The 17,464-nt window shown below is 35.7% G+C and overlaps 1 protein-coding gene across 1 annotated transcript; it reads right to left on the bottom strand.

The window, feature by feature from the left end:
• Positions 1-294: 294 nt before the first annotated feature.
• Positions 295-7,852, bottom strand: LOC120345276 (uncharacterized). The gene is made up of 7 exons (XM_039414658.2): positions 7,718-7,852; positions 4,935-5,075; positions 3,618-3,737; positions 2,931-3,203; positions 2,245-2,385; positions 1,872-1,994; positions 295-1,180 (listed from the first exon to the last, which is right to left on the bottom strand). Exons 1-7 carry the CDS (start codon positions 7,776-7,778, stop codon positions 1,017-1,019), a joined length of 1,023 nt encoding a protein of 340 aa, XP_039270592.2. The 5' UTR covers positions 7,779-7,852; the 3' UTR covers positions 295-1,016.
• Between the last annotated feature and the right edge of the window lie 9,612 nt (positions 7,853-17,464).

Below are 17,464 nucleotides of genomic sequence, written 5' to 3'. Positions count from 1 at the left end.
TTTGTGTTAGCCAAGTGAATATTCCCCCTACCCATAGGTTGCAGTCCCTTAACACAAATTGGTGTAAAATAGGCGAACAAAATTAGTTACCTCCATATTGGTACACACACTTCTGGAGCGTCGAATATAGGGGTTTCAGAATTCAGAGTGGAAAAGTTGGAATATTTTGTTGATAGCAAATCATTCCGCGCATTTGTTGATCTCACTGTAGAATGCGAAGACATGAATATAATTCTCTCGACCACATCATGGCAACAATATCTTCAACAACGCAAATACAATTCGCTCACAAAATGACAGTCATAGTCGAGTTTATTTATTCCATCCAGTAAAAAAATAACATACAAAATTCAATAATATAATTCTGAATACTAATTTCATTGGAGAAGTGAACCCGCGGAGAACTGAAGCTGGTTATCAAACAGCGAGACCCAAGGTTCGAGTATCTAAGTAAATATTTTAGGTTCTAACAATTTGACATAAGTGTACTGTTTTTATTGATGAGCGAGGCTTTGGTAGTCAATCCACAGAGAATAATAAATGTGGTCAAACAACCAACATAGCGCAACGCAAATTTCATGTATTAACATTAACATTCGTCCTGCTTTGAGACTAAAGGGGGATTCCTCGATTAAGCAGACTGAAATGAGAAACACAATGAGAGAGCGTGGGTGGGAAAGAATAATATATTCTTTTTAGTTTCAATTTATTATCTTAATTTTTGGGGATTTTTGATACCTGTAATTAATATTTCGATGATTTTTGTTTTAATTTATTAAGGGAAAATCAAGGACGCGTGAGCTTCATAAATCCACAACATAAATGAAATTCCATTAAAAAATTAGTAATTATGGCTCTAGAGTTCTGATGGAAAAAAAAAGATAAATTGTCTCCAATTTGAATTAACGTAAAGAATAGGATGGAGTTGGTAAACATAAATAATATTCAAGTCAGAGATTAAGGATTTATAGCATAAACTTAAGTACTGCCTGAGAATAGAAACAGAAATCTTCATTTTAAAACAGAACAATTAACGTTAGAGACAGAAGATGCAAAACGATGTAGATATTGAAATGAATTTGAGTTGCACCACTTGGTGTCGTAGTAGCTTCCAGGGGGGCCGTGGTAGGGGGAGTATATCCATCTTCGCCAGGGAAGATGTTTAATGTATTGCAACCATCTGCAAAAAAAGGAAAAAATTGGATAAAACGAATCTTTTAGGACAAACACAAATTTTTGAAATAAATTACAGTAATAGCCTTCTAGTGATAACAACAACCTTTGACCCCGAAACCCCCGAAAGTAATTGGTTCAGTAGTTAAAAAGAAAAGCGTTTCACATCAACAGAAACAACAACAAGAACAACAAATAAACAAAAAGATTCATAGGTCCACGTCGTTTCCAATAAGGTGGGCTGCACCGAATCCGAACATCGCGGACCTTCCAACAAGTTCACAATTACGTATCTTTATTTTATAAAGATGAATAAGTCATGTTGGTGTGGCGTATCGTGCTAAGCGTTAGGAGTATGCTCGCCACCGCATCTCTGATTACCCTGCGTGAGTTTGCAGATTCAAATCCCATTCGGGTATAGTTATATTCGAGAGGATTGCTGTACTCCTCGTCGCTATATGGTGTTTCAAGCAACCGCTGGTCAGTTATCGCTTCCTCCACCCTCAATTCAATGCATCTGCAAACAAATTCCTGGCTAACTAATCTAATACCCAACATGGACTGGTAACCGGACGAGTAGCCGTGGTTCGCCATATAATTGGTTCGTTCTCCTATTGACTTTCCTTTCCCCCGGGATGTAGAATATATCCCATCTTGTGGAATTGTAATTTCACCCTTTAAAGCTATTCCCCATTTACCTGTATTGCATGTGTAAACACACTTTGTAACAGAATAATAATCATAGTCAAGAATTTCGCATCCAATTGCAACAGCTACCGGGCTGCATGTCCGACTGTACTCGCTGTACTCAGCTCCTTCAACTGAAAGTAATAGAACAATTTTTTTTAAATATTTCACTCTAATTATGATTGTAGAGCAGCGGTGCGCACTTTTGTTTTTGGAACATTGATTTCGGACTCAACTGGAGACTCGGATAACTAGTGAGAAAAGGATTTAGGGACTTCAACCAAACCAAATTGTAATACGTATATTGGAGGACCGACAGGAAAGTAAAAACCGACAAGCGGTTCGTGAAAACTCTGATCTGAAACTTCAAAAGCTCTTTCTTACCATCCGTTGACATCCTTGTAATCAGACAGTACTGATCTTCAGCTGCACATTTCGTCAAATAACCATCGGAAAAGTCATCGCCGTGACATCCATCTGTGGGATCGTATGTATCTGATGAGCAGTTGAAGCAGCGCGGTGGACCTGAATAATAACATCGAAATTATTTCAGAATTCTGTTCCGTAGAGTGTGATATGTTTTCATCCGACCCATACAAAAATTTCGAGAGATTTGAGAAACAACAGCTCGCAAAAATTGCGAAAAAGAGTGTTTATCTCTACAGTTACGTAACAATACTTAACAATATGATCTCTACTGTTACTTAACACCATTGTCATAGTCAAGTTTATTTTTTTTCATACAGTAAAAAATAATATACAAAATTAACTAAAGGGACCAAAATAAAACTGACAATTTTCAATATATCTGTGGCCCATCTCAGAATATTTCCGTGGCCCAGCAGTGGGCCATGGCCCACTTATTGAGATTCGGTGGTTTAAAGCAAAAAGCGTGAATTCGCGTCTAATAAAAAGAATATGATTAAATCAAATTACTTGTGGATAAAACAATTCGGCATCGTTAAAGCTTCATAGCTTCATTTAATTCTGTTTTTTCAGTTTGCATCGCAAAACAAAAACAAAACAGAACGACGTAATTTACTTTCTAAAGCGGTAGAAAATAGACTCACTTCTGGGCTCCGAAGACGTATCCGGAACAGGTGGTTCTGCTCTCGGAGTCGAATACTCCGGTACAGACTCCGGTGTACTATCCGGCTCTGGCGAAGCACCCCACTCCGGTGTTGTTTCCGGCTCTCCCGTCGCGCCTATTTCTGCCGTAGTCTCAGGTTCCATATCGTACGGTTTTGATGTTTCGTCCACCATAGAAAATGCCTCGGTAAGCGGCGAGAGTGTGGTTGTGAATTCGGGCTCATTTGGAAAAACATTCATACCATTGCAACCGTCTAAAATGAACGATGCAGAGTAAAACATTTAAAAATTCATCAGTACAATTTCCATTTTAAAATATTTGGAAATGTTCTATTTTACTTTTTCAGAAGAGCAGGAGCCACAAATGACGAGAGATAAAAACATGTTTGTTGAAAGGTTGTTAATAAATTGGATAAACAACGCCGTATTAGGAAGATTCGAGTTCTTTCAAAAATATAATAGATTTCTATGTGGAAGTGGCTTCTTATATGAGGCCACGTTTAGAGAGACTGCTGTAAAAACCATCATGAAAGATATAAATTGCAGGTGTTTCAAATATCTTGCATCACAACTTTTATTCTTCAACGATTCATTACTCCAAATTCAGACTTCCTCAGTTTATAGTTTACAATAATGAGACTAGCAGTGGTCCCATGGGTTATTCTTACCTCCTTCGCACGTATATGTGCACGATACACCGTCATATTCAGCAGTGTTCACCAGAGCACATTTTTCAACTTTTCTTTTAGCGCACGTCCTTTCATACTGGATGAGCTCGGAACCGCCAACTGTAAAAGAAAATATCAGAATACTAGAATAATGGGTATATGTTGTTTACTATTATATATCTACTAGTGTTAAGTTGAAGCTTCAATACGACGAGTCGATATCCAAGTCGAGTCACGAGTCATCTCAGTCTAGTCAATTACTGAGTTAAGTCTCATTAAGTCTCTATTCACAATGGCTTTTTGATACATTGCAACCTTCAACGTTATAAGACAGGGGTGTGCAACCTTTAGTACAGGAGGGCGAGATACAAAAGAATGCGCAAAACCATGCCTATTTAAAATCTCGGTTATTGATCTCATGACATGTGTTGTTCGCTTCACACAAGCATTGTAACGTCCTGGCCATAGATAATAAATTAGACTCAGGTACATGATTTGCAACGGAAAAGGGATTAGAATTACTCGCACGAAGTAGATTAAATTAAAAATTGGACCGTACACCATTCAAAATTGGCATTTTCTCAACGATTGGGGGGGGGGGTTAATGGGGGGGGGGGTAATGATTTATTTCCGAATACAATTGAAAATAGTACGCACTTTTGCGGTGGAAAAAAAAGCCAAAATTTTTTTCGAAGGAGGTGCAATACTGCGGAATCAACAAGGTCGACGGTCTTCTAAAGAAATTTTCAAATACTGACCTTTTTACTAATAAAGATAAATTATACGTCTATTTTCAAATAATAGTAACCCATAGTAACTAACTATTATAGATAACATCTTTTGCCACAAAATAGCAAGTATATTTGTTTAGCTTTATTTAGGTTATAGTCTAACTCAGGGCAAGGTTTATAACCTTGGGGACAATTTTGACTACCTAGACTGGCGGGCCATGTAAGTGTGACATAAAAAGTTACATTTTATGAACAATAGTTACAGTGTTACAAAAGCAACAGTCGAAAACAATAAGTCTCGTGCCAAAACTAAATTTAATCGCAATCGCAACAAATTTCTTGAGCTATTTTTAGTTAAAACAATAATATTCGGTTTCAGTGTGGTTGTGGCAGCATCAGGCGTGCCAGATTGAATTACCCAACGGGCTGGATTTGGCCCGCGGGCCGTACTTTGCCCATGTCTGAACTCTAATTTTTCCGACATAACGATATAACTGCAAGAAAAAGATCATTTTTTGTTCTGTATTCAGATATGAGACAAAAGGTACTTTACAATAAACTTATTTTATTTATCATTAAAACTTACATGATCCCTCATATCTTATGACTTGGCAGAACGTTTCCGTCTCTTCACATTCAATAAGAAATTCGTCCGAAAAATCTTCGTGACATCCGGCAGTTGGCGCCAAAGATGCGGAAGTGCAGTTCATGCATATAGTGGCATTCCCTTAAAAGAGATTTTTGAATTTAGAATCTTTGAGACAATTACTGAGCTAATTTTCACTCGCGGTTAGCTGAGTATCATTCGATTTTGACAATTCAAGTCACTTCGAGTCACGGTGACTCGATCCCACTCGAGTTAGTAAGTATGTCATGCATACAATAGCATTGCCTTGGAATCGACTTTCGAATATAAAATAGAAAAAAAAAATGATCATAGTGGTAAATGTCGTTTTCTGAGTCATAAAAAGCAACAAATATTGAAAAAGTTGTTTGCTAAGTCTTTTTTTTGAAACGTATCTTATCCCCGTTTTTGGTCTGTTATAGCCAAAATCATAACAAGAAATGAACTACATCAGTATGCACAATAGATAACAATTCGAGAATTTTGAAGACGAGTTCAATAAAATAGGTATTGAATCAAATATAGCATCCATTTGGTTCAGCTACCGCATATCACACAATACATATGTACTGCATACAATCTATATTCAGCGCTCCCGAATTATGTGAATCAAGATGGCGGACACCGGAACCTAGTATGTGTACCCGGTTAGGGTTAGGTCATAATTTTATTCCAATTTTCCTTATGTTTGTTCTATTACGAGTTCGGGGACTAGCCAAGTGACTCCCGTAATATTTGTATCTGTAAATATGGCATAACCCTGACTTGGTACACATACTACGTTCCGGTGTCCGCCATCTTGTTACACATACTACGGGAGTACCCTATATTCAACTGGAGTCGAGTGAATCTAATACTGGCAGTTACTAGAATGTATTTTAACAAATTTAACAAATGTAACGACAAAATGAACAATGCAAACTCGGACCATGAACATTGAAAATGTCAAGCGACATTCGAGATATTCCAACGAGCCAGGGAAGGAAATACAAAAACACGATTAATTAGGTAATTTGAATACTTGATTGACAAAATTTTAAAATGTGTAATCAGTAGATTTTTTCATCATAGTGAAAATACGCGCTGTATATGGACAATGTAAAAGAGTGAAACTTGACATTTTAGGATGAAAGGAAACGCGAAAAAACAGAACGGGTTATGGAACAGCTATACCTTAGTATTACGCAAGACAAGAAAAAAATATTTAGCTACAGAACTGTTATAGCCAAATAATCTCTGCATAAACAAATTGACAAGGCTATTTTTTGATTATATTTATTTTATATTGAGTATTGAGTATACATCTGTGAGGGCCAAAGCAATATATGGTTCGATAAAATCCTTTTGAATTTTAAATTTTTCCATTACTTTTTGGACACCTTATATATAAAGTCTAAAAATGGATAATACAAATCTCGGACCATGAGCATTGGAAATGTCAAGCGACATTCGAGATATTCCAACGAGCCAGGAAAGGAAATATCAAAACACGATTAATTGTGTAATTTGAATACTTGATTGACAGACACACGAGGTCAGGTAATCAATTTGTAACCTCTACACAAAAGTTCAGCGTTAAAATTGAAACCAATTGCAGACGGTGGTTTAAACAAAGCAAAATTACATCATTGTGATAAAATGTTCAACTCAGCGATTTTCAACATGGGGCCATGGCCCTCCAAGGGGGCCACAAAGCGATTAAAGAGGGACCACAACGCTAGCCACAGAGTTGATTTCAATATTTCCCTTCCTGAGAAAACTCCCCGTTCTCCCTTGTTTCTTTTCGTGAGAAGGTTATTTCATGAGATGTGCCCACTTTGTTGAGCATGAATTCTTCTAACGTAATGGGATTTGAAATATACTACTGATATTAACACTAAATAATACCACTGGAATGGTAATCAGGGGAGCCATGAGTGCTGAAAGCATCCGCAAGGAGGCCAAGAGTCATATTAGGTTGGGGAGAATTCAACCCCTTTATCCAGTCCCGTTAAATTGGTAAAACATCTAATGACAAGGATGTGCTATATGAATAAATACTTTTGTAAGACAAATTGTCAAATTTGTATATATAAGACGCAGGTAAGGTCCAAAACCGGTCCTCCAAAAAATAATTGCCTATTGCGTAACAATGGTTGCTGTACGGAGTCTTGTTATTAGTGAAGCATTAAAAATACTAGATAAATTAACAGAGATTCGAGTAATATTCCTTTCAAAGCATTTTGAAGTGACTGTTTATTCGTAGCGAACGAAATTAACTTTTTGCAAAACATACACATAGGACTGAGCATTTCGAATCGAATATTCGAATCGAATAGTAAATTATTCGAATCGGTTCAGAGAAAATTTTGAATCGCCACCATCTTGTTTTTTTTCTGTCCGCCAAAGGTCGAGAGGAACTCTTTCAATTTTTGTGTTGAAGAGACCCAGTTATATTTAAAATGTCACATACAATCACAAGCGCCCCCGAAGTATGTGTACAAAAATGACGCACAACATGAACCCAAACCTAGTACACATGCTATTTTCATGTTGTGCGACATTTTGGTACACTTACTACGGGAGCTCCCAATCACATATTCAATATTCGAGATTCGAGTCGAAAAAAAAATTCGATTTGATTCTGAAAAGATCAGGCATTCGAGAATTCCCAGCGCTACAATACACATAATCATGTATTACTATTGAATTCACTGAATCCAACTTTATTCAATCACGATTGGTTGATTAATAAATTCCCTTACCTGTTTTCCAGAAGAAACTAAGTGCAAATAACCCCGAAATAATGATATGCAAATTCTTCATGTTAGAGACTTATATTCCTGTTAAACTATTCTATTGGATTAAATTAAGTGTCTGAAATTGAAACATTAAGGCATTGTATGAATTTAGAAACATTAATAGGTCGTTAATTTGATCATGAAATACTCAAATAACCATTAATAGGTCGTTAATTTGATCGTTAAATACTCAAATTACCATTGCGTAATACTAAATAAACTATTTAATCCAAGACTTTGCTGCACACTTACACAAGCATATTTCTGTGACGTTTCATCTGACCGAGGTCAGATTTTTTGAGACAAGCAGATTGTGGCATTATAAACTAGTGAATATATAATATACAGGGTGTCAAAAAAGTTACGCATCAACCTTAAAAAAATAACTGTTGGAAGCGTCAGTCGCTAAATGTTTTAGGTAGTTAACTTACTGTTAATTTTGCGTCACTCTTTTAACAGCCTGTAGTATGAAACCTCAAATTGCGTAATACTAATCAATCTAGTTCAATGGTTCTGATGCACACTAACATAAAAGGCTCAATTTGTGATTATGTAATCGAGTTTCTTTGATAGTGATTTTTATGAAATTGTTGAAGACCTTTTTGTCAACTTGTAAATGCGTTTTTTGCAATAGTATTCGAATTAGGAATTATATATACCTTTCTGTACTTGTTTTACGGGTTTACCTTTGATGTATCCGTTTAGCACCTAGTTTGCATCCATTAACCGAGATATATCCGTTTTACCAACGAAAGGTTTTCCCAAAACCCCATTTCTGTGACATTTCTTTACACCACGATATTTGTGTTTGAATTTCAAGTCTAGTTATGTTGTCTAATGCAATTAATATATATATCTAATTACTGAATAAAATTTGTCTTCATTTTCTAAAACTACACTGAACGATATTTTTCATATCATTATAAGATAAATCTTTCTTGTTTATGAGTATAGTTGTGAAGCCAAGGCCGAACCGTAAAGACTTTTGATTCCTCGACAAAAATAGTAACTGATCATTATCTGCCTGTATGGACTTTAAAACATATAACCGCATCAAAAACTTATTATCAGGATTACTTTTGCAAAAATAACAACATAGAATAGTTTATCCATACTGTGACCGCTAAAAATAATACATAACATTACATTAATGCATATTCTAACTTATACCGTATTCTTAATTTCCATACACACTCAAAGAATGTTTTAAATTCCTTTACTGTCCAAAACATTTTCGCGCGAACCGACAGTTTCTCTCGTGAGATCGTCCGATCGTCCGAAAATTTCACAGCGTCTATTGTGATTGCTACAATTTTGCTAATTTTAAACGGCAATTTAGATTTAGTTCCAAGATAGGTGAGTGACGAATGCGTCAATTTTAGAAAACATGAAAGCAATTCTCAAATATATGGACAGGTCAAACGTCAAAATAGTGTTCCCATGGACTAAATAAAAAAGGCAAAATTTAGTTTGATTGATTGATTGAAATAGTGAGCTAGTGAGGTTGGGTAATGGTCGGACCCCTCGGGTTAAATTGTGTTTAATGTGATCTGCGGTTGCGTCGACAACATAAGAACATTACTATGAAATATCACGGTAATCCATGCCCCAAAACTTTTTTAAACAGCCCGATTATATCTAGTTTTGATTCGTATTTTTGCGATCTTACGAATTATACAAATTTGATCTGTTGTTGCAACACTGACTCCGCTCCATCACAATGCTACCACTCAAGATTATTTTCAAGATATTAACGTTAAAAAAATCCTATACCTGCGATAGAATAGCAACAACATTTTATTACAATGAAAATTCATTGTACAGTGATACCCCGGTAGTCGACCAAAAATTTCGAGTCAAGGAATCTGCAATTCAAAATTCGGATGTCGAACACCCGAGCCGATGGAGGCTCGCGATCGAGTGAGATGGCGCTACCCGAATCCGAACATATTCGATATAGGTCAAGAGTCGAGACTGGCGTACGAAAATCTTGGTATGCAGTTGAAATTTCAAAATCGTCGGTTCGCCTTTATATAAAGCGCTCAGTAAAGTAGAAAAAATTCCCAAAATCTCACTAAGCAAAAGAGAAATATAGTTTCAAACTTTGTGCTTGGCTAGTGTACCAATAAACGGAATAACTTTTACTATATTAGGTCACATCCGAATAGATAGAATCATTAGAAATTACTTTACATGGCATAACTAATAATTGATAGTGCATTTAAAAAAATAAAGAATTCGATATGTATTTATTCCCCTCGCCTAATAACTGCATTTAGTTTATGCAGAAAAACTGGTACAAAAAAAATAATTGATGTAAGGATAATCCTTGATATCGTGAATCTTGAGTAAATTCAGTAAAAATTGATTACGGCCATAGATTTGTTTTATTTTCATGTACTTTTATTAGAAAATAAATGATGATACATTTTCCAGTAAACCTGGCCTTCCCCACGCAATGGGGAAAACACGTTATTATACAATAAATATATATATGATTTCAGCCTAAATAAAGAATTGAATTGACCCCCACACTCAACGTTTCCAGCCTTTTTCCACACATTCTTCTTTCTGACCTATCTGTGTTTTTACAAATCGAACACCGTATTGTGACACCGCCTAACCTCAAAAGGATTACAATCTACCGCATAAGAATTGGTCACATATTTTAAAACAATCGTCCGACTAATCTCGTGCCCGTAAGGCTAGATAGGCCGAATAAATATAAACATACGTATAGTTAAGTAGCTTAACCGCAAATATCTTAAACACTAAAGCTATGTACGAAGTTCAATTTTCATATTAAAATTTGAAGTTGTTGTTTTGCTATTTCTTTTTTCTTGATGAAAAATATTATGAATATGCTTTTATGCATTGTACGAATATGGTAAAATAATTAAGATAAGTGTAAACATCAGGTGGGGCTACGCTAGACTAATTCCCGTTCTTCTGTGCCTTGCATGAGCACACTACGGCCCGCGGTCTAAATCCGGCCCGTTGGGTAATTCAATCTGATCCGCCTGATGCCGCCACAACCAAACTAAAACCAAATATTGATGTTTTAGCTAAAATAGCTCAAAAATTTGTTGAGATCGCGATTAAATTTAGTTTTGGCACGAGATTTGTTGTTTTCCAATTTCACTTTTGTAGCACTGTAAATACTGTTCATAGAAGGTAACTATTTACGTCACACTTACATTACCCGTCAGTGTATGTGGCCAAAGATTAAGGCCTCTGGTCCAAAAAGCTTGCTCAATGTTACGAAATAATATTTTGACATGGCTATGGTTTACGTAAAATATTCTAAATAGTCGATTAATGCAAGTAATTTTATTTCATTTTTGCATCGTGCACGAATTTATGTTCTAGTATATGGACTTTAGTTATTGAGCGTGTGGAACCACATCTAAATATACACTCTCATTATAAATTAAACATAAATCAAATTAATATGTTTCTGATAGTCTTTCTGATCGATTGGGTGACATAATCTTTTTTACACGCGCACAAAACTACGCAGAACGTGGAATTAATAAATGACTTTGAATTGAATATTGTACATATACGTCTCTGCTGCACCTCCTATTATTGGGTGACCAACTCCCTCTCGTCAATGCTGAACTAATCAATCGGATCAGTTGACATTTTGATTCAAATGATGGTTGCAATATGAATGTTGAACATACGAGTATGTTGTTTGCCGATTAAATATTTCTACTATATTTTCAAAGCTCTTACTCTTTCAGGGATAAACAATTCTGGGTACTCCCGTGGTGTATGTACCAGGTTAGGGTTAGGTCATAATTTTATTCCGATTTTTCTTATTTTAGTTCTATTACGAGTTCGGGGGACTGTCTGTCTTAGCCAAGTGAATACACCCTTTGCCCACAGGCTTCCGTCCCTATGCACAACTTGATTGATGTAAAGTAGACGAACAAATTAGTTACCTCTATATTGATACATACATTTCTTGGGCGCCCAATTTTGTTCTATTCTCAAGCTTTTGGCGATTATTAATTATATATTTAATAATTATATTTGATATTGTTCAAAAATTTCCGATTTCAAATACAATAAAAAAAAAACTGTTAAATTATTAATAAACTAGTAGAAGTTCTAGATAATGCCGCTGTACTTCTTTCTCTCTATGTTTTCAACTTTCAAACTGTTTTTAATTTTTCTCCATTCAATTTTTCCTCGTCTATCTACTAGCAAAACTTTTTCTTAGTGAACATTTATAGTTCGCAAACGCTGAAGTATCACGCCATATTTAGAAAGATCGATAGCTCATGTTTTATGAAATCTAAAGATATCACTGTTAAAAAAATTGCAATTTGTCGTGAGTTTATGCAACATAGCATGTTATTTTGATTTCTGCTATCACGTTATGTGAGAGGTTGTTATCAAATGAATATCTTAGGATATTTATGAAAAGCTTCCAGAGGAAATAAATACCGGAGAACTGACCCCGCGATGACGTCATACAAATATGACGTCATGATCAACATTGGGCGTGACAATGGCTTGTGGCAATCACACTAATATGATAATTTTGATTCAAAAAATTCAAATGGAAGTTAAATTTGAAAATTTAAATTATTTATTCGAAAAAATAATTACTTTATCGATCTATTATTAACGCCGTTCGCAAAAATTTCTCAGTAATAATGAATTGAAATATTATAGTTGTTCAATTAATGTTGTTTTTTACAATATTTTCTGAAGGATATCGGATTCTGATCAACAGTGGCTCGTGTCAAGCACAATAATGTGCCAGAGTTTCTAATTGGTACTTTATAAAACTTTTGCTTGATCAATCCTTCTATTGACCACACCTTTGCAGAAATCTAGTCATATTCATATATTAGTGATTCTTAGTCAAGAACTTTGCTTAGAGTAGAGATTTGAAAACAATTCATGAAGTAATAATATAATCATTGAATAGTTAAAATTTTTCGGTTAACCTGCATTTGGTTGAACGTCATTGCAAACAATAGAGATGTAGGTAGTGCGATGGTCGGTACTTCCGTAGTATGTGTACCAGGTTAGGGTTAGGCCATCCTTTATATTCCGTTTTTCCTTATTTTAGTTTTTTACGAGTTCGGGGACTGCCTGTGTTAGCCAAGTGAATATACCCCCCTTACATAGGTTCACTCCCTTTACACAACTTGACTTAAAGTAGGCGAACAAAATTAGTTACCTCCATATTGGTACTAGCACTTCTGGAGCGCCCAGATTTCAGCTTTTGCTTGTACAGCAGGCGAAAGGGGGGAATAATCTTCGTATACGAAAAAAATGTTAAACGAACATTCGAAACAAAAATTGAAATGGGACCAGGGAAGTTTTGACTACATAAAGTCCGCAATGCTCTGGGAATAATTGCAAAATTGTAAATATGATTGATCTGTACTTACTGATTTCTTGAAGGTTTTCGGGTCAAATCGTGTCCATGCTATTTTTAAAATCAGATCACGTGACTAATTCGTGATAGGTGAAAAGTTCGTAATGATTGACAACCTTTTAGGTTCATTTATCATTGAATAAATTTTGAGTAATTTTACAAATATTTAATAGCTTCGTACATATCAGTGGCCGTCTACACAAGGCATTGTTCGGAGTAAAAGAAGTGGGAAAGCGTCCTAAATATATGAAGATCTTCAGAGCGACACTGATATACGACAGAAATAATAACGAGATGATGTAATACCATACCTCGGTCAACCGATAATTTTTAAAAAAATCGGGTAACCGGTCAACCACTTAAAATTCATTCTCATTAAATAGAACAAACCGTCGGATATAAGCAATGCTTTTCAATTGATGATCGATTTATCAATACAATAAATGGCGCTCCAGAAGTGTATATACCAATATGGAGGTAACTCATTTTGTTCGCCTATTTTACATCAAGTTGTGTAAAGAGACTGAAACCTATGGTCAGTGGTATATTCACTTGGCTATCACAGACAGTCCCCGAACTCGTAATAGAACTTATAAGAAAAATCGGGATAAAATATGGCATAACCCTAACCTGGTACACACACTGCGGGAGTACCTAAAGATCTTCAGGGCGACACTGATATACGACTGAAATAATATATGAAAAACGAGTTTGCGCAGAACTGATCAAACTTCAGCCTTATGAATTTTAAAAGTCCCGCAACATGCTTGCTATGTTTTTAAATGTCACGGGAGTCACTTGGCTAGTCTCCGAACTCGTAATAGAACTAAAATATGGAAAATTGAAATACTAGAGTTAGACTTGAGCCCAATTGCCCCCATAAACAGAAATATAAAAAAGAAAATTTCTTAGAAACACATGAATTACAATTGTTAATATATCTTTCGTTCGGGTTAAATTTAGAGCGATTTTTGGGAAGATTATAAGAAGAATAAGCACTTTGTGCAGGGGTTCTCAGAGCATACTACTGGCAGCGCTAACCAAAACACAGTGCACAAGCTATACCGTCGTCAATAAGTTGAAATCAAAATGGGATCTAACTAAAATTGAATTCATATTAGTGTGTCAAATTAATTCAGTATACTAAACGATTTATCATAATAATCGTTGTCAGTTATTGATACGTAAATTTGCATTTGCAAGCGAACGCCATCATTCACGCACTCAAACACGATAGATTACATAGGCGCTTCGGTATATGGCGTCCGTACATATTTTATCGAATGTTAATTAATCTACAGTGATAATTGCAATTTGACATCTTGCCACAAGTATCAGCTTAATTGATTTATTGCATTCGTCTGGGATATGTAAATTTAGTACGGGTCAATGTCTGTCTACCTTTACATGATTCAAGGTTATTGAAGAATGAAGAAAAGATCACATCATTGCATGAACATTAGCGACTAAAAATTTTTTTTCGATTGAGGTAATGCAGGAGGTCGCTAGAAAAGCAGGAAATTTGAAGGTCAAATGAGATAACGAATAAAATGCGTGCTTATTCATTTCTTTTTATATGTTTTTGTTTCTCTTAGGTGTTAGGTTGTTTTAGGTTAATATATTTTCAGATTCTATTTGATTTCTATATATGTTATATTTCTATATACCATATGCCTTTAAAAAAAGTAAAAGTTATTTTTTGTAAAAATAATTAGCTGTTAGATAAAATGTTCGTTTTTCTAGCGACCATCCTGTACCTCAATTTCTTTCTCTTTCGAAAAGTGAGTAGCCCCCACCTAATCTAGCAACCAGCACACATTAGACCAATTTCTTTAATTTCCGATAACCTCTTCTAACCAGGGGTGAGGTTCAAATTTTTTGTCAGTCGGTTCCATCACAAAAGTCATATTTTTCGGCCGGTTCTGTTACGTCTTTTTATTAGTAATGCCAACTGGTTCGCTGATCTCATAAAATTCCGTGAGACGGTTCTATAAACCGGTGCGAACCGACTGAATCCCACTACTGCTTCTAACTAACCCAATTGTGATATGTTGTATCAGAATTCTAACTGGTGTTTACCTTTTTTGTTTTCAAAACCATGATGGTAATATTCTAACCTCCAAGCGTTATTCCTCTGCTACACATCTTCTCCTATAAATGATAACGCTTTTTATTTAACATGGCCTCATGGGCATGGTCAGGATGAGGGAGGTTCAGACCCACTAGCTCACTGGTTTTCAACCAGTGGGCTATGACCCACTGCTGGGTCACCGGAACATTCTCAAGTGAGCCACGGACCTAATAAATATTGCTCTAGAGTTGTTGATAAAGTTAGTTAAGTTCGATGGTAGTAGCAATGAATGATGCAGTTTTTTGTTACAGAGTGGTAATTTTCACCTAATTATTATTGAATTGAAAATGTCTATTTTCGCAGAAACAAATGTTTTTTCTTGAAGTTTTCCCCTCGCATGAAAAAGTTAGTGAGCGACAGTATCAGACAGAACGTTTTTCGTGAGTACGGGAAAGATATCAAAGTTAAACGAAGCTTGAAGAGTGAGTGCTTCGCACACTGTGACGTCTGTAATTGTGACATTAACCTTGAGGCTGGAGCCCATAGGGAAGTCAGCTATTTCTGCTCACAATGCAGAAATTTTTCCAGTTGTCCTTATTTCGGGTTCCAGATCGATGGAATCCCTGCTTATAGCTAACAAGCCCAAATTAGGGTTCTATATTAATTGAACACATCGGGGGCAGATATCGACTAAAAATATAGACCTCGAGGTCAAGAGCGAAGTTCTTTACAAATAGAATTTTGTTTTTTTTTCAAAGGTTATAACCCAAAATAAAGACAACAATATACGCATAAATAAATACGCAGAAATGCTACATTTAAATAATTTCAAGACTTATTTAGATATGTAACAGAGTTGATGTATTGGAATTATTTAAAGCGCAAATGTATTTATAAAGTCTACACCTTTTTATCTTCCGGTATTTTGACCTATTGGCTTGAGTGCTAAACTTCCGGTATATATCTGTGACTTCATAATGTGAGAATTGAATTGATTGATTGAAATAGCTGTCGGTCGGACCTGACCCGCAGTAAAACTATCTATCAAACGTATACTTGCCGTTTTGATATATGAGAATAGCGATTAAATATTATTTTGAAATGATTCCTGCCTGGGGGCCACGTTTACAAACTGGGGTAGGTATTTGAAAAAAAAAGGTTGGGAACCACTGGCATAGGGTGTTAATGCTGTTTAGTTCTCTTTTAAATTTAATTCAAAATTCTAGGAAAAACAATGCCAATCTTTAAGCATTGCAAATTGAACTAAAATAGCTCGCAAATTCTCTTATGATAAAAATCAATTACGCCTTATGGCTAGTCAACTACAGAAAGCCAAAGTTATTTAAATTTCGATCGGAACAATGTAAATTTTCAGCATTACAAAAATGAACGATATTAATACGGAAACTCTTCTGCCATATTTCACATAACTCCGTTGGTTTTTAGCTGCTATCACGTTATTTGACAGGCTGGTAGGAGTAGTTTCTATGAAACGCTCCGTGGAAGAAACAGATTACCAAATCCTTGCATCATTAAGACGCCACAAAATATGACGTCATGGTCATCTTTGAGTGTGACAATGGCTTGTGGCAATTGCTAAAATACAAATTTTTTAAATAAATCTTCTATATTTTCAAATTTCACATTTTTTGCATTAGTGGCGGGGGCTTTGTACAAATAATCCATTTCAATTTCTAACTGGACCAGGGTGGTCCAAGGTTGTCGGCTTCGCGGGCCTCAAAATTATTTTTGCTTTGTTCGCGGGCCACAAAAATGCCAAGAATAGGTATACAGTGCAATAAAAAAACAAACAGTTTTAATGTGCAAACACATTAATAGAATCCGCATTCGATTTTTAGTTTTCTATTGTTAGCCTATTTTTCCGATCAAAAAGATAGAAAGCCAGATAATAATTTAGACTGCCAAGCACATCATTCAACTTCGCTAGTTGCCTCAGTCAGCCATAACACTAGTCAATTCAGTGACATTATTGATGTAAGAATATGTCAAAATATTTTTCTGATTAATTTTATTACGAAACAACACGAAATGCGATTTTTTGATTACTCTCCGAATGTGACGCGGGCCGCAGGTAATAAAGCGGCGGGCCACATGTGGCCCGCGGGCACGGGTTTGGACCACCCTGAGCTAGACAAAGTGATTTTCATGCCTTGCCTAGATGCTGTTATTGAAATAATCCTTCAATCATTTTTCACACAAATCCGCTATATTTCCAGCC

Source organism: Styela clava, chromosome 1, assembly GCF_964204865.1.
Source record: "Styela clava chromosome 1, kaStyClav1.hap1.2, whole genome shotgun sequence".
Lineage (NCBI taxonomy): Eukaryota > Metazoa > Chordata > Ascidiacea > Stolidobranchia > Styelidae > Styela > Styela clava.
The sequence above is the reverse complement of the archived record's forward strand: the minus strand, read 5'-3'. Positions and strand labels throughout refer to the sequence as shown.

Bases quoted from the DNA above. Each gene is read 5' to 3' on its own strand.
- LOC120345276 (XM_039414658.2), bottom strand. From the start codon at position 7,778: ATGAAGAATTTGCATATCATTATTTCGGGGTTATTTGCACTTAGTTTC. The intron at 3,204-3,617 runs GTAAGAATAACC...CGTTCATTTTAG, and splicing joins CACATATACGTGCGAAGGAG to ACGGTTGCAATGGTATGAAT. The intron at 1,181-1,871 runs GTAAATGGGGAA...CTTTTTTTGCAG, and splicing joins TGTTTACACATGCAATACAG to ATGGTTGCAATACATTAAAC.